Source organism: Notolabrus celidotus, chromosome 1, assembly GCF_009762535.1.
Source record: "Notolabrus celidotus isolate fNotCel1 chromosome 1, fNotCel1.pri, whole genome shotgun sequence".
NCBI lineage: Eukaryota > Metazoa > Chordata > Actinopteri > Labriformes > Labridae > Notolabrus > Notolabrus celidotus.
The window spans coordinates 2,183,773-2,201,893 of NC_048272.1; the positions used below are offsets into that span (position 1 = coordinate 2,183,773).

Here is an 18,121-nt window from a genome sequence, read left to right on the forward strand (position 1 = left end):
TAAAATAAAAAATAATAGAATATAATCGAATTAAATAGAATAAAATAAAATAGAATAGAATAAAATAGAATAGAATGAAATAAAATAAAATAAAATAAAAATAATAGAATAGAATTGAATTAAATAGAATTAAATAGAATAGAATAAAATAGAATAAAATAGAATAAAATAGAATAAAATAAAACAGAATACAACTAAGTAAAATAAAATAAAATAGAATAAAATAAAATAGAATAGAATAGAATAGAATAGAATAGAATGAAATAAAATAAAATAAAGTAAAACGAAATAAAATATGGAAACTATTACAGATGTATACACACTATGTACACTTCTATCTGATAAATAGATAAGGTAAGTTATTGCAACTAATGTAGAATCGTATTCAAGGAGTGATTGTTTTTGGGTAAGCGCTGGTTGAATGTATCTAAATATATATTAAGTGACTTATTCAGTTAGGTTACAGTGAGATGAGCCAGATGGAGCTCAATTGTTGATGCTGCTGTCCGTACAGCTTAAAAACCGCCTCACAGAGGAACAGCTCTCTGTGTTTCTGTTCCTGTGGTCCAGATCAAATGAGATCCTTTTTAATCTTACCAGTGATATTACATAACCACAGACCAAAGAACACCTTGTGTTATTTTAGTACTGAACATGTTTTAAGAGGAAGCACAACAAAAGCCACCAGATGTCCAGAGGAATGTTTAAGGAAAGCAGTGAGCTTCAGAGCTCCACAGGACAATCTTCCTGTTGTATTTGTGTGTTTGTGTGTGTGCTTGTGTATATGAGAGGGAGACTGACAGTTAAGTGGATGTTACATCATTTGAGAGGCTCAGACACCTGGAGCAGACTTTTTGAGCATGAAAATGATTTGGCGTGCTTAAAGAGAGCAGACTCCTCCTCTGTCCTCTGGGCCTTTTCTTCCTCAACAAACATTCTCCACGATTTTTCTGCTGGACTTGATCTGAGCACCAGTGGGGACTCTGAGGTCTGAGGTTTCTGTTATCAGAGCTGCAGGGCCAAATCAGACAAGGTTGTGTGAGCATTTAGAGCAGCAGTATATGCTCTATATTTCCTGTTTTGCTGTGTAAATTAGCGTATTCATCCTGCCTCTGCACTTCTAGGCCTGACAGACTACACAGGAAGTGTTTGTTGGCCTTCCCAAATTTTTGCATCTTTCCCTTTTTTTCTTAATCCGCTTTTTATTTTATTTTTGAATAAGAGTTATTCAGAAAACTCTGTGTGGTTTACAAAGCAGCTGACTGTTTCTTCTCTTTTCGTCCTTACTCTAACCTGTCCTCTTACCACTCCTGCCAAAAAAACGTAGAGAAAAAACATGTTCTGTTTTCAGGGTGAAAGCGCAACTGGGTTACAGCCAGCTGTGTGAGCAGCAAGAAAACATGGAGAGAGAGAGAGAGAGAGACATAGAGAGAGAGAGAGAGAGAGAGAGAGAGAGAGAGAGAGAGAGAGAGAGAGAGAGAGAGAGAGAGAGAGAGGGAGAGAGAGAGGGAGGAGGGTGACAGAAAAAGAGTTATGGATTTGTTTATATACAGGGTGTCCAGTGAGATCAAAACAGTGAGTGAAAATAAAGACGTACTTGTGGACTTGGTGGTAGACTTGTACTTGAATTTTATACCCGTTTGTAGTCAAAGTGGCTGGAGAAATTAAGTATTTGTATTTATTGTGTGTCCCTACAATTTGCACTCACACTCTGCTATGACTATCACTTGATTAATGTGCAAAAAATTAAGAACTTTCAATAATAACAGTAACATTACCTGTCATGCACTTATAACAAAAATGAATTACAAATTGCAGAACTTAAAATGTAAGGACATGCTGGTGCTCTTTTCTCCAACACTGCAGATTAAATGAGGACTGTATCTAAAGGACAGCCAATGACTTTCATGATGAATCACTTTAATGGTCTTTAAAATGTTAGAAAATTCAATTAGTAAACAAACTAAGTGACAATGGGACTGTAGTTAGCCATATCAGTAACATTAGCTAAATGCCAACTTCCTCTTGCTAACCTGCTTACAGAGACAATTCTAACATGCTGATGTTAGCAGGTACAATGGTTACTAGCATTAAAGGGATATTTCAGTTTTTTTTTAAGTGGGGTCGTATGAGTTACAGTACACTATTGCTCCTGTTAGCCACAATGAGTGCCGGTGAGCTCTTCCCCTTTAATGAGAAAATTCCCAGAGGACCGGCAGGTAAGCTAGGCTACAATTCTCTGCAGATGGAGCCGCCTATTTCATGTCATTTCACTAAAGTTGAGAAAATATGGTCCAGGCACTCATCATGGTGCAAATGCATGCACCAGTAGAAACAATTGGAGCTCTTCAGTTTGCCGTCAGAAACAGGGGGTTGTTTTGTTTTGGCACTATTGTCAGGCGCACCTCTCAGACCGGTGTTCTTCCGCTGCATGAGCACGGATACACGCCGATCAGCTGTTTGGATCAACAAGCACGTAGCAGGATCAAGTAGCTGTATCGGTCTTTAGAGTGAATTAAACTCACTTTTCTGCACATTTAAAAGATGGGACGTACCTGTCTTTATCCCGGCTGTTCAAACAAGCAAACTCTGGATGATGAGTGTTGCAGACCGGAGCCGTATGTGAGCCGCTGGTATCCTCTGATTCAGAAAGGTCCTGAAGTATTGTTGTCACTAAGTCCCTCTCCTGACAGCAGAAGCTCTCTGGGTTCGTTGGCATGGGCTCACAGTTTACACACCGGCACCACCAGGTAACGTGGGATCTCTCCTGCTCACTCGTTAGCACAGAACTTTCTCCCCTCTCTTCTTCTTCGTTGGTACGTTGGGTCTGCATCTGGAGTTCTTCCTCTGTAAACTCTGGTTCATAGAAGGATCCTCTTGTGTCCACAGTAAACGGCATGTCATCATCGCTGTCAGAATCACTCATTTCTGCAGTTTGTAGTTTTTGTTCCTAAAAGTGTTTACTGCTAAAAATGCTACGTGCTTGTTGATCCAAACAGCTGATCGGCGTGTATCCGTGCTCATGCAGCGGAAGAACACCGGTCTGCGAGGTGCGTCTGAAAATAGTGCCAAAACAAAACAAAGGGGGTTTCTGACGGCAAACTGAAGAGCTCCAATTTTTTCTACTGGTTCATGCATTTGCACCGTAATGAGTTCATGGACCATATTTTCTCAACTTTAGTGAAATCACATGAAATAGGAGGCCCCGTCTGCAGAGAATTGTAGCCTAGCTTACCTGCCGGTCCTCTGGGAATTTTCTCATTAAAGGGGAAGAGCTCACCGACACTCATTGTGGCTAACAGGAGCAATAGTGTACTGTAACTCATACGACCCCACTTCAAAAAAACTGTAATATCCCTTTAACATGTTAGCTTAGCAGTATTAGCGCCAAGCTTATCGATGTTTTACATGTTGGATGTGTATTTCTGTCTAACAGATATTTGCAAAGAACTGGAATATGAACAGTTTTTTTAGGAGTCACTGAAGTCGTCAAATTTCATTCCGACAGGAACTGAAACATTGCGACCACATTCCTTGTTATCCATCCAGTTAAGGTCATTTTATGAAACCCACAAATGAGAATCACATGGTGGTGCGAGAGGAAAAATGTGGGTACAACTGAAAGGAAATTTCACTGACTTAAAACCTAACCTCCATCTGTCAAAGTTAGGTACAAGAGTCCTGCAGTTGTTGGCAAGGTCTTCTGTATCTCTGGAACACAGCTTGGCCAAGCTGCAAAATCTCTTCTTCTTCCAGCTACCTGCTTTGTCATGTGACATATGTAACTGCTGGACCATCAGATAAAAAGACTAGCTGGGATGTCTAATATTCATAAAGCCTGTATTTCAAAATGGCAACAAAGTCATGCTAAAAAAATGTACTTAGGCATCCTGAATGATGAATGTGAAGGATGTTACTGATGATGTCACTGGCTGGATAATAAGTCTTCATTTCCACGAAAGATGCCCAAGAGTGAACAGAAACTGCTTTTTCAAAATGCATCCTGGAACATGTAATAGTTGAGTGTAACTTACCAAAATAAATCAAAGGAATGCATTTTCAAATTTTAAAAGAAAAGTAAGAGTCTTGCTGTAATTGATGGAGGTCTCCTCTCTTGAATTCAACAAATCCTTTAGAATCTATGCAGTAAGACAAAACCATACAATTGTGGTCATATCATTTTCAAACTAGTTGGAAAAACTCAGCTTCCTCAGTTGGTATAATACTCGTTAAGTGTTTGTATTTCCATTGACTGCATTTACACTTGAGGTCAAAATTATCAGCCCCCCAGGAATTCTGGAACATTTTCCTTAAATTCTTCCCAATGTTTGCATCATTGATAAAACTTGATATAAGCAAACATTCACCAGTGTTCTTTAGTAGCTTTGGTATATTTAAAGGGGACATATCACGCTTTTTTCATCAATATATATTGGTCTAAGAGGTCCCCAAAACATGTCTTTAAAGTTTATGCTCAAAAAAACACTTTGAAATCAGATTTTGGCATGCCTGAAAAGTCATCTTCTTCATTCCTCATCAGAACACTCTGTTTTCTCTCTGACCACGCCCCCTCCGGAAGTGGATGTGCCTCGGCTGTCCAGCACGTTGATCTAATGTTTACATGTTGGCTGAATATACACGGCTGCTCAGAGATCGCGTTACTTCAACCCTCTGAATCTGATCCAGAATCTGATCCTGACGGAGAGGCGCCTGTAGCAGGACCTTTCTGAAGGATTGGTCACAGATTTAGTGTTTCTTGTCGTTTTATTTATCAGTATGTCGACGTGTGTCTTGGTACACAGCTACGAACATGTAGCTTTGTGGCTATGCTAACTAGCGCTAGCACTTATACATGATAAATAAAAATCATCCACTAGATCTTCAAATCTGCAGACGTGGGGAGTAAAACCGACCTCTGCCAGAAAGGCAGCAGGACCTTTATGAAGGATTGGTCACAGATTTAGTGTTTCTTGTTGTTTTATTTGTCAGTATGTCGACGTGTGTCTTGGTACACAGCTACAGCTACAGCTACAGCTACAGCTATGAACATATAGCTATGTGGCTATGCTAATTAGCGCTAGCACTTATCCATGACAAATAAAAATCATCCACTAGATCTTCAAATCTGCAGACGTGGGGAGTAAAACCGACCTTTGTGTTTATTAAGACAGCCTACAACTAGCATGCCTCCCTCCTAAGCTCCTTGTTAGCACACATTTGTGCAGGTAATGAAAAACGGAGGAGGGATTCAGTATTATTTTATACAGTCTATGGGCTGAACAAGCTCCGAGCTCTGACTCCGTGACAGACCGGATATTGTTGTTACGTAACAAAAACACGGAAGTCTGAAACGGCTCGTTTCAGCACACATTTACAGAAAGGTGTAGAAATCAAAACAGGGGCGGAATGGATTTTTTTCATTCTCGGGGGGTTTGTAGACATGCCAGGGACACATATTTCAGGTAGAGAACCATTAAAAAGTCCATTTTGCATGATATGTCACCTTTAAGACATTGAAATACATTTTTTAGGGTAGCTTTATATCAAATATAGTGAAAAATGGGGTGGTCAAAAGTATTAGCCCCCATGTGATTTTTTGCTTTTAATCAATCAATCCATCAATCTTTATTTGTATAGCGCCAAATCACAACAAACGTTATCTCAAGACGCTTTTACAAACATAGGAGGTCTATGTGATGGAATTCAGCAGCAAACTGGACACTGGACACAGAAGACTCAGGAGACTCGGACGGCTTACGTTGAAATAGTTTATGCAGAACTTGATCAAGGAGAAATAACATAACAGTACACAGGCAGGAGAGTGCAGTGCAATGCCAAGTCAGTTCTGCCAGACAAAACCCTTGGCATGGTATTTATTCCCTCTGAAGACGACACTAAAGTTAGATAACCATGTTTGGACAATAGGAACACAACAAGTAGGGAAGAAGACCTGTGCTCTAGTTCTGGAGACAGTAAGTCGGCCATAACACATAGATAAAGACGGGAGCAGGGGGAGAGACCTTGACTACTACCCTGACACTATCTCGCCCGTCACAGACGACATAGGAAACAAGTTACTCTAAACATGACATTTAGACTGAAAGAATACAATAGTTAAACATTCTTACATACATATATAAGACTATGAAAATTCCACGACAGTCTAGACCACTCTATGTCAAATTATGAACAGAGACCCAACTTCAAGACAGGGTAAGACTCAGTCTGACCCCACCTTAATCCATCATGAGCATTGCACATCGCAGTATTTAGCTAGTTACAGTGGTGAGGAAAAACTTCCTTTAACAGGCAGAAACCTCAGGCAGGACCAGACTCATGTTAGACAGCCATCATGCCTCGACCGAGTTGGGTCTGGAAAGACAGATAGAGGGGAGTAAGAGAGAGAGGTGATAGTGATGAGACGAGTAGTAGAAGCTGTTGCCGCTGGAGTCCAGAACGTCCGTATCAGCTGGAGTCCAGATCGTCTGCAGCAGGAGGACGTCTACGGCAGCTCAGAGGGACCTACGAGACAATGGAGCTCAGGGACTCCAGAAAGGTCTATGGTTAGTAACTTTAATGGGACAGGCAGAGTTAAAGTAAGTGATGAAGGGGTTGGGGGGAAGGGAGTGAGCTAGGATCCCAGTGTGTCAGTGTGCCAGTTCCCCCGGCAGTCTAGGCCTATAGCAGCATGACAAAAGCTGGTCCGAGCCTGATCCAGCTCTAACTATAAGCTTTATCAAAAAGGAAAGTTTTAAGCCTACTCTTAAAAGTGGAGAGGGTGTCTGCCTCCCGGACCCTGACTGGTAGATGATTCCAAAGGAGAGGGGCCTGATAACTGTGCAGTCAGCTGGTGTCCTAACAAAACCTGAGCATTCAAACAGCATTGAGATTTACTTCAGGGACTCCAAACAGGGCACTTGAACATGTTATTGAGAGAGACTACTCTTACTAACCAATGCAAAAGACAAAAGACAATGTAAATCAGTCTTCAGCTCAGAAAGAGGATAATGGAGGCTCATAATAAGAAGGAAGGCTATACTGTCATTTCCAGGTGGTTTACAGTGTCTAGAAAAGCTGTAAGTTGCATCATTGCAAAGTACAAGGAGACAATCTCTGTTAGAAACAAACCTAGGCGTGGTAGAAAACACAAGATTTCAAGAACTTGGAGAGGAAAGTAGTTGAAGATATCAACAAGAGGCCCAGGACATCTGCCAAGGTGATTGTTGCTGACCTGACCTCCTCTGGAGTTGATGTTTGAAGGAACACAGTTGTGAGGGATCTTCATCATAGTGGGCTTCAGGACAGTCATCCTAGAAGAACCCCTTTACTCAAAGAGCGGCACATCAGAGTCAGTCTGAAGTGTGCCCATGAACATTTGAAAGGTACAGATGAGTTTTGGAAGTCCATCCTTTGATCTGATTGAACTGTTTGGGCACATGGATGTTGATTATGTTTGGCCAAGAAAGGGAGAGTCCTTCAACCCTTAGAACACTGTTCTCAGAATTAAACATGGTGGAGGGAGCATTGTACTGTGGGGCTGTTTTGCAGCCTCAGGCACAGGGAGCCTTGTTCGGGTGAATGGCATCATGAAAAAAGAAAGTTATGTTGACACTTTGAGGGACCTTATGAAGAAATCTGCTCTTCGTCTAGGCTTAGGTCAGCGCTGGGTCTTCCAACAAGACAATGACCCAAAGCAAACTTCAAAACTGGTCCAACTGTTCTTAAAGGACACCTAAACCAAGGTCCTGGAGTGGCCTGTGCAGAGCCCAGATCTCAATCCTGTTGAGAATCTGTGGTGGGTGCTCAAAGTGAATGTCCATGCTCAGAAACCATGTACTTTGGACCAGTTGGAACAGTTTGCATTGGAAGAATGGGCCAAAATCCCTGAAGAGACATGTGCCAACCTTGTAAAGAACTAGTTGAAGAGGTTGCTGTCAGGTGTGGCTCAGAGAGGGTGCACTATTGCATACTTATGGCCCGGGGGGCTAATAATTTTGGATGTGTCATTTTTACCTTTTCTTGTTTCAATTCAGTGCATCAATAAAATATCCAAATCAAACATAGTGAACATTTTGACTTTGTTATTGTGGAAATAAATAAACTATAAACACTTGTTTTTAATGCTCATTTTCATGGGGAAATCAAGGGTTTTATCTGATTTCACAAGGGGGGGGGCTAATAATTTTGGCCTCAGCTGTATAATCCATGCTAGTTTTGACTTCCATATCAAACATGGTGAATATGCCCTTGAAGGTACTTTGAACATTGGTATGTATTGGCACTAAATCAGCAGCATTGAGCTAGATTATTAACCAACAAGCATCAAAATATTTTTGTTTTTGACCAATTTATTTCAACAACTTGCCATTTGAGTCCAGACTTAAATTGTGAGGCATGTATTTTCACTCCTTTCAAACTTATTGTAGACTTTACTAAACTGAAAAATAGAAAAATGTTCACTTTGGTTTTCTTTTTCCCTCCAGCTCTGAAAATGAAACAAATATCAACCTGACCCAGCTTACATCTTGATCGCAAATAAATACTTTTAAGCCCAGCATCAGAGACTGACTTTACAGAGCTTCATGTGTTAGATCAGAGCCTGACCTCCTCCTCTGAAGTTTTCTGTGTAAACATGGCTGTAGCAGAAAGGTTAAAGCCCAGAACAGAGCGAATAATGAGCTCATTGTGTTGGCATCTGACCTCTGAGAGAGAACTTCACTGTGCTGCCTCCCAGCAGCAGTATGTAACTGAGTCATGTAAGAGTATATAGTGTGTGTCTCTGTATATGTACAGCTGCAACATTGCTGTTCACTGTAAAAAGTTAAAAGTACTGAACACATGCTGAATGTCAGATCAGATGGAGGTCAGAGGAGCCTTTTCTCAATTCAGAGGTTACATCAACCCTTGAATGCAACCCCTAATACAGCATGAGGTCATGTCTGGTTTGTGAGGCCACATCCTGACGGCTCAGACTTTTATCTCTTAAGTTTTTGCTGACTAATAAGCTAGTCTTTTCTCTCCCTTCACTGCCTCCTTCTTACCTTCTGTTTTCCTCATCTCATAGCAGGACAGAGTATCCTGTAACATTTCCTTTCTTCTCCTGCTACATGATCCTACGTTATCACTCTTGAGTTATTGACTCAACCTTTGCTATAACAGTCCATCTACGTAATACAGGTGTTGATTGTTTGGGTTTCAGTCTCACTGAGCTGTAGCCGGTCATGTCAGCGTCTGCCCAGCCAAGAGTTTCAGAGAACCAGATGTAAAAAAAAAAAAAACACTCGGCTGGTTAAATTCATTGCAGCTCTACTAGCAACTGGCGGAAACGTTTATTGTGTGATCCAAGGCAGGAAACCACTTACCACCTTTTCACTTGTAGTGACACTAGGACTTGCCAAAGTGACCTGAAAGCGGCCAGCATTCATCTCTGTGGTCTTAGTTGTTTTTTTATTGTGTCACTTTTTTCTCACTGTTTCTTTCTCTTAGCATTGTTTGCTCTCTGGGTATGTCTGGATTAAAAGGGTTTTCTCTGCTGAACTGTAGAGTTCAACAAAGGATGTCCCAGTTCATTTTTATTTAAATGACTATTACAAAAGTAATGTTTTTCTTTCTTTCTTTAATGTTTTTCTTTCTTTCTTTCCTCCCTTCCTTCTTTCTTTCCTCTTTCTTTCTTTCTTTCTTTCTTTCTTTCTTTCTTTCTTTCTTTCTTTCTTTCTTTCTTTCTTTCTAATATTTACAGTGGAATTATGATTTTTTTTAAGATATGTCAATTTGACCCCCAACTATTTCATTATTGGCTCAAGTGGTTAGTCTAATAATAGGAAAATAAAAAAATAATTAGTTTTAGGTTCCCTTATGCAAAAAGTTGTTTTCTTTCTTTCTTTCTTTCTTTCTTTCTTTCTTTCTTTCTTTCTTTCTTTCTTTCTTTCTTTCTTTCTTTCTTTCTTTCTTTATTTATTTCTTTCTTTCTTTCTTTCTTTCTTTCTTTCTTTCTAATATTTAAAGTGGAATTATGATTTTTTTTAAGATATGTCAGAAAACTATAGACATGATAAGATAAGATAAGATACTTATGCAAAAAACTTTTTGCATAAGGGAACCTAAAACTAATTCATTTTATTAGTTTCCCTTTTGCAAAAAGTTGTTTTCTTTCTTTCTTTCTTTCTTTCTTTCTTTCTTTCTTTCTTTCTTTCTAATATTTACAGTGAAATTATGATTTTTTTTAAGATATGTCAGAAAACTATAGACATGATAAGATAAGACACTCCTTTATTCGTCCCACAACGGGGAAATTCATGGAGTTACAGCAGCAAACAAAAAGGTGTACAGAACAAGAATTTCAACAAGAACATATATATATATAAAAAATGTCCATCAAAGACGACAGCTTGGCCATAATTCTCCTGTCAGTCACCTCCTCCACAGGGTCCAGGACTGAGCTGGCCTTCTTCACCAGTTAGTTCAGTCTTGCTCTCCTGTATCCTCTGAAATCAAATGGAAATGTTTTTATTAATCTTTTTTTTCCTAACAATTATTAACAACTAGATAAGATAAGATAAGATAAGCTACTTATGCAAAACAACTTTTTGCATAAGGGAACCTAAAACTAATTCATTTTATTAGTTTCCCTGATGCAAAAAGTTGTTTTCTTTCTTTCTTTCTTTCTTTCTTTCTTCCTTTTCATTTTTCAAGATTATTACATACAGTTAGTCAAACGAAGGAAAAAAGACAGATGGATGAAGTAATATACAACAACCAATGAAAAGGATAATAATAATAATAATAATAATAATAATAATAATAATAATAATAATAATAATAATAATAATAATAAATAAAAGTTAAATAATAATAATACATTTTCAATAAGATTGCAAATTACATTGAAATCAGAATTACACTGAATTTAATTGACTTCTTACACTTGTAAAATATGGGAATTGGGAATTTATTACCATTATTAGTGTGAATGACATCCCAGGGGGCTTAATTCATATAGTTAATTCAGCAAGTTGATACATATCTGAAAATAGACAAAGTGTATACCTGTGTACAATTTCATGTGTATATTAAGCGTTGAAAAGATGAAAGAGACAAAAGGTTAAAGATACAAAAATAAATGGAGCATTTAATAAAATAAAGAACATGTACTACTGCCTACTTATTTCTTGTGTATCTCTCCCAGTAATGTTTAAACAGCTCAGGTATACCAGAATGGAAAGCTACAACTCCTGATCCAGGAAGCCCCAAAAAAATAGGGCAGAACATGACACAACTTATGTTAAAAAAAAACAACCGTGTGTCATTGTGTCAAAATATCAAAAAGGCTTTAAAAATCTGAGCTGACAAAAATATGTCAATTGGAACTGTTACTTTCTCTACAATAAACTGTTAGCTGTGCCTTTGTTTGGTAACAACTCTCACTTATTTCATTTTTAAGCATGTGAACTGATATTTACTTAGTCTTAGGGATGACTTGGGTGTGGATTTCATATAAGCCAATCTACAGGTTTCGACCATGGCAAGACATGCTTTCAATTTCTTTATGTGCCTTGTATTGACACTTGTGTACAAAATAACTGACTGACTAACTAACTTACTAACTAATTACTTACTACAACTACACTGCTGTGTCACTTAGGGCTGTACTAAAAAAAAAGAAAATCTAGTTTTTCTCCATAACCTTCTCCGCTTCAAGCTAGACATCTCGCTGAAAGTTATACTGCTTTTATTACTATGGTAGTGTCTGCCATTCTGTTACAGGCACATTTCTAGGCTTGTATTTGTTTTCAGAGGCCTTAATATTATAATTTGTTTGAATTCAATGTTAGCCAAACATGCACTTTTAAAGAAAAAGTTTTTAAAGTTTACAGTTGGCACTTTTTTTTATGTACAGTGTGTGGACATAGGACTATTTAGCAATGTCTTAACAGTCAGATTTTAGAATGAAACACTTCCTTGGCCACCCCTACCGTGAAACAGCAGTGGCCTTTAATGAAAAGAAGTTCCTGTGATGCATGATAAGTATGATACTCCATTTGTCAAGTTTTTCCTATCAAAAAAGGTCTATCAGTACAATGAATATTGTTTCCCATTCCTACCAAGTCTGTTCAGTCACTATGTACTGCACACTGTACCTTTAAGGGGAAATTCAGTTTGCCTTGAAAATGTTATTGATGAACTTAAAGGTGACATATCATGCAAAATGGACTTTTTAATGGTTCTCTACCTGAAATATGTGTCCCTGTCTACAAACCTCCCGAGAATGAAAAAAAATCCATTCTGCCCCTGTTTTGATTTCTCCACCTTCCTGTAAATGTGTGTGAAACGAGCCGTTTCAGACTTCCGTGTTTTTGTTACGTAACAACAATATCCGGTCTGTCACGGAGTCAGAGCTCGGAGCTTGTTCAGCCCATAGACTGTATAAAATAATACTGAATCCCTCCTCCGTTTTTCATTACCTGCACACATGTGTGCTAACAAGGAGCTTAGGAGGGAGGCATGCTAGTTGTAGGCTGTCTTAATAAACACAAAGGTCGGTTTTACTCCCCACGTCTGCAAATTTGAAGATCTAGTGGATGATTTTTATTGATCATGGATAAGTGCTAGCGCTAGTTAGCATAGCTACATGTCGTAGCTGTAGCTGTGTACCAAGACACACGTCAACATACTGACAAATAAAACAACAAGAAACACTAAATCTGTGATCAATCCTTCAGAAAAGGTCCCGCTGCATTTCTGGCAGAGGTTGGTTTTACTCCCCACGTCTGCAGATTTGAAGATCTAGTGGATGATTTTTATTTGTCATGGATAAGTGCTAGCGCTAATTAGCATAGCCACATAGCTACATCTTCATAGCTGTAGCTGTGTACCAAGACACACGTCTACATACTGATAAATAAAACAAGAAACACTAAATCTGTGACCAATCCTTCAGAAAGGTCCTGCTGCAGGCGCCTCTCCGTCAGGATCAGATTCTGGATCAGATTCAGAGGGTTGAAGTAACGTGATCTCTGAGCAGCCGTGTATATTCAGCCAACATGTAAACATTAGATCAACGTGCTGGACAGCCGAGGCCACACCCACTTCCTGAGGGGGCGTGGTCAGAGAGAAAACAGAGTGTTCTGAGGAGGACTGAAGAAGAGGGCTTTTCAGGCAGACCAAAATCTGATTTCAAAGTGTTTTTTTGAGCATAAACTCTAAAGACATGTTTTGGGGACCTCTTAGACCAATATATATTGATGAAAAAAGCGTGATATGTCACCTTTAAATCAAAACTTGTCGTTAGTCATTTGTAGATTTCTTTTTTCAGGAGATAACACAAAATCGATTAAAATCATACACTGAGTTTTTGTAAAAGAATCTGGGATTTTATTCCTAGGCCATATTGCCCAGCCCTAGTGTCACTCACCACTGATTGGATGAGTTATACTAATTTGTATTATTTGTAGAATTTTAATTTGTCTGTGCTCCCAAACCACAGACAAATTATTGGTTTACCACATATGCCAACTCATTCACAAATATTAATTCGAATCTAACATGAAACAGTCTTTTTTTCTTTTTACAGAACTGACCCCCAAACTTTGTTCTTTTAAAGGTTCTCACTTTTGAGAGGTCAGGACCAATAATGCTTTTTATATGTTAACTGGTAAATAGATTGACCAGATGACTGCAAAGGTAGGGAGGAGAAGTTGTCGAGCTACCAAGGAATCAAAATAAGGAAGAACACTTGGATGCAGCGAGGTTGAGGTTGTGATGAAATGATTCATGTAGAGGACAGACGGAAAGTTGTGTTCACACACTTGGACGGAGAAGGGGCAGACCGGTTTCCACTGGACATATTTACAAAGAGTTTCCAGCAGGCAGACCTGGCTGTGTCCTGTGGCTTTATAGAGCTGTGTGCAGACTGTCTCACCTTGTAAACATCTCCTCTCTGCCAGTAGAAGAGAAGAAGGGAGAAACCTTCCTCTGACTCCAAAACACTGTGAGCTTTGGCCAAGTGTTGCACAAATGACCAAACACTTGAACGTCACTCTGGATGAATAGACTGGAATGTTGTTTGCAGTCAGAGCACTTGTGAAATAAAAGTTCCAGTTCTAACTTGACTAATCATTAACTCTGATTTTATGTTACTCTGTGATTTTTAGAGTTTCATGTTAACTTCACATCATCTGTAGCCTGAGCATTGTATCATTTAAAGTATATGTAAGCCAGCACTGTAATAATTTTGTATTTTTCTGAATGAATCACTTCAGTCTACATTTACTCTTTTACTCTCTGCGATGTGTGTGTGTGTGTGTGTGTGTGTGTGTGTGTGTGTGTGTGTGTGTGTGTGTGTGTGTGTGTGTGTGTTCCTGCTGTGCTCGGGACATCAGTTATTGTCTTGTTCTGTAGCCCAGCTTTGTCATTTAAGCAGGAATGTAGGTCACACACGCAGAGTGCATCCAAATGGCCGAGTTATATTGGACAGTAAGGACAATTCATTCTGTCCTACTGGCTTGGTGTTCAGCAAGTGACAGAAACACACACACACAAATGAGATTTTGTTGGTGTGTTTCAGACTCAACTCTGGATTCTTGGACGTGTGTGTGTGTGTGTGTGTGTCCTGTCTGTTCTTAAAGCATGAAACCTTAGATTTTGTCAAATAATCCCACATGGTTAAAATCTAGATACAGTTTGATTCAAAGGTCATTCATTAATTTGCACAGTTTTCCTTATTTGCATTTTAAATTTCAGTTTACCTTCAAAGTGAGGACCATGGGTTCTCTGTCCCTGGCCTGGGTGGGAGATGGATCAGGGGTGAGTCTGTTTCCATGAGCAGAAGCATGATCAAAAATAGTCCAAGTTTAGTTGCAGATTGATGTTAAATTTCCTCTCTTTTCTTCTAGGTGCTGCTGGTCTTGACGACATTCCAAGTGCCGCTGTTCATGATGCGTTTCGGACAGTCTAATCTCTACAGGAGGTGAGAGATTCCTCATGGTCGGCACATGTGTCAGAAATAAGGCAGTGAATGTATTTTCATAGCTGCGGTTTGGGGGAATAACTGCTGCTTTGTCACTGTGTCAGTGAAGACTATGGGAAGACGTTCAAAGATGTGACTCACCTGATCAACCACACCTTCATCCAGACTGAGTTTGGCATCGCCATCAGTCCTGACCACTCAGGGAAGGTGAGACGTGTGATGAAGCAACCTGTTTGTTTTAGTGCATTGCATTTGGGATTTGTGTGTCATGTGGTTGGTCTATGATAAAGTGAACCACAGCGTTTCACTGTGTCTCTGTCCAGGTGATGCTCACTGGTGATGTGTCAGAGATCGGGGGATTCAGACTGTTCCGCTCACAGGACTTCGGGATGACCTTTGTCCCGACCGACCTGCCTTTCGAGCCCCTCATTCAGATGCTGTACAACCCTGCAGACTGCAATGTGCTGCTGACGCTCAGTACCACGGTAACAACACTCGTGTTCACCAAACCACACCTCCAGTCCTTTGGAGTTTTTGTCCGCAGCCTACCTTAATTGGATGTCGGACTTCTATTTCAAGCTGCTGAATTCTCAATAAGGATTAAGTGAATACTCAGAAGTCAAGGAGCACTTTCTTACCGACTTACTAAGCCTTTTCCCTCCAGCTGGATCTGTGGCTGTCTGAGGACTTTGGCGCCACCTGGAGGAGGATCCATGAAAGTGTTTGTTTGGTCAGATGGTGAGTAAATTACAGGCATAGGTATTGGGTTTTCTCTATTATACATTTAAAAAAGATAAGACTAATTCAAATTTACCAATTTACAAAGGCTTTGATTTACATAGTTAACCCTCCTGTTATGTTCGGTTCTCTAGAACAGCAATTATGTTTCTGGGTCAATTTGACCCGGGGCATATTTAATTATTTTTTACATTTACATACATTTTTTTAATCAAATTTTTAACTCCATTACTAACCATTTAAATCAAGATTTGGTCCATTAGTGTTCTTTAATTCTCACAGATGATGTTTCAAAGAGGATAACTGACTCGTTTCTCATTAAAATTAATGTTAAAACTTGTTTTAATTTACATTGGAAAGTCCTAAACATAAATACAATAGTTTTACATGACATAGATTTTTGCTTATTTTATTTTAAATTTTGAATTTTCTTTATTTTTATGAAGTGATGTTGATAAATTAACATGACACCACTTCTGTCACATGCTGCCCAGATTTGTATGCTGCATTTAGCTTGTTTTGGAAGGCATATACTGCCTAAAATAGACTTTAAAAAGGGTCAATTTGACCCACAACATAACAGGAGGATTAAAACAGGATACTTTGAAGGCAACACAACAGTACAATCCAACAAGTCAATGATGTTGCAAAAAATTATTGAGGTACAGTCAATATGAAGTTTGCACAAGAGAACAAGTGATGAAAAACACAGGAGATAGAAGAAGAGCAATCAAGACTAAAATGTGCATGTTATAACACGACAAGGGTAAGAGGATATTTTTTACACTACCTCTGGCTCATTGGTGGAATTTGTGTTTACCAAAATAAGATAAGATAAGATAAGATATTACTTTATTGATCCCTGGGGGGGAATTCAGTTGTTACAGCAACCCAGACATAAGTACAATCAAGAAGAAGTTTCAATAATAAAAAATAAATAAATAAGTGAAAATAGAATTAGATAAATAAAGCTACTATACAATTTAGATATATACAATGTTACAAATGGAATTAAATTAAATAGCAGTAATTACAGGCAGTATTAAAAAATGTCAGTAGTGACAGGTTGACATGGTGTGATTATAGTTGGTAATGACAAATTAAGCAATAAATAAAAATAATATGGGTATGTAATATGACCATGAGTTGTAGTTACAATAATAATGTAAATAGTGCTTAACTCTACAGTGTGTTTAATTTACCCCAAATCCCTGTCTTCCTGCAGTGTTCAGACTCTATAACCAATTATATATATGTGTGTGTGTAAGATATGCTTATTTTTTACCTCTTTAATTTTAAATTTTAGTTGTAATTGCTAATAACTTTTTAATAATTGTTACTTTATAGGCTCTTGTTTGCTTTATATATTTATTTTGCACTTTGTCTACTTTGTTACTGTGACACTTGAATTTCCCCGTTGTGGGACGAGTAAAGGACTATCTTATCTTATCTTAAAGCATCAGCTACTAAATGAACAGCTAACACCAATATCACTGTTTCTATGCTTGTGACAGGTCTGCATATGCTCTTTGAGAAATTATTCCTCATCCTAAAAATCTATATCTAGTCCTGTAAGTTGCTAGAAAATAAAGTGCTCATGAAACATTGCTGTTTCATTTTGCACATGGCCAAATACATCCTTGTTATCCTAGCGCACACTTAAGTTTATCATTAAATCTCTCTGGAAAAAGATGAAATTTAATACACATCTTAATTTGTGATTTTTTTTTGCACAGGCAGCACCCACAACATTAACCCACCCTGCCCACTCTTATGTCTTTGCTGATGTTGTCTTCAAATGTGCAATATAGAAGTGGTCAGTCTTGTTTCTGAGGGTTCTTTTTGTAGGTTACATAAAATGCACCACTTTTAATTTCAGTCTGTTTCATAACCAGCTTAAAACTCCTCACATGAGCTTTAATAACCAGCTGCATTCTTTGAAACCCCCCACCTTCCCTCTCTACATAAAAGGTACAAATATTTGTTTTATTTAAACTCCTTTGCTTCTTTGATTCCAGTTTATCCCCCTAATAATTTTACATTCTTTCCCTTTTTAGATGCATTACTTCTTGTATTCGTACACTTGATGTATAATCTAGCAGAGTTTCACATGTCAGTCATCACTTTGCTATTGGGTGAGGTTCAAAACAAGGACGTATCAAAGCAGGAAATCAGTGGACACTTGGAGTTTCCACACAGCCCACATGGGCATCTTTGTTTTTGTATCACAGCCGAGTGTGTCTCTTATTTGTCCATTGTTGTTATTCCAGCTGTCTCCCTCACACCAGCTCTGATCACTGACTCCTGACTCTGCTTTCATTTGAGTTCACACGAGGTTGTGGTGTCAGCCTGCGGTTGTTAGCGGTGCACTGTGGGTAACACTTTGATAGCTCTGCGTGACCACAGCTGTCATTTAGG

At 38.7% G+C, this 18,121-nt stretch overlaps 1 protein-coding gene across 1 annotated transcript in view; it reads left to right on the plus strand.

The window, feature by feature from the left end:
- The window catches only part of LOC117819612 (sortilin-like), a 39,292-nt gene that overhangs the window by 2,859 nt on the left and 18,312 nt on the right, over positions 1-18,121 (plus strand). The window contains exons 2-6 of the mRNA XM_034693072.1: positions 14,740-14,802; positions 14,892-14,965; positions 15,070-15,172; positions 15,289-15,450; positions 15,630-15,703. Of these exons, the coding sequence (XP_034548963.1) occupies positions 14,740-14,802; positions 14,892-14,965; positions 15,070-15,172; positions 15,289-15,450; positions 15,630-15,703 (476 nt within the window). The remainder of the gene's footprint in view (positions 1-14,739; positions 14,803-14,891; positions 14,966-15,069; positions 15,173-15,288; positions 15,451-15,629; positions 15,704-18,121) is intronic.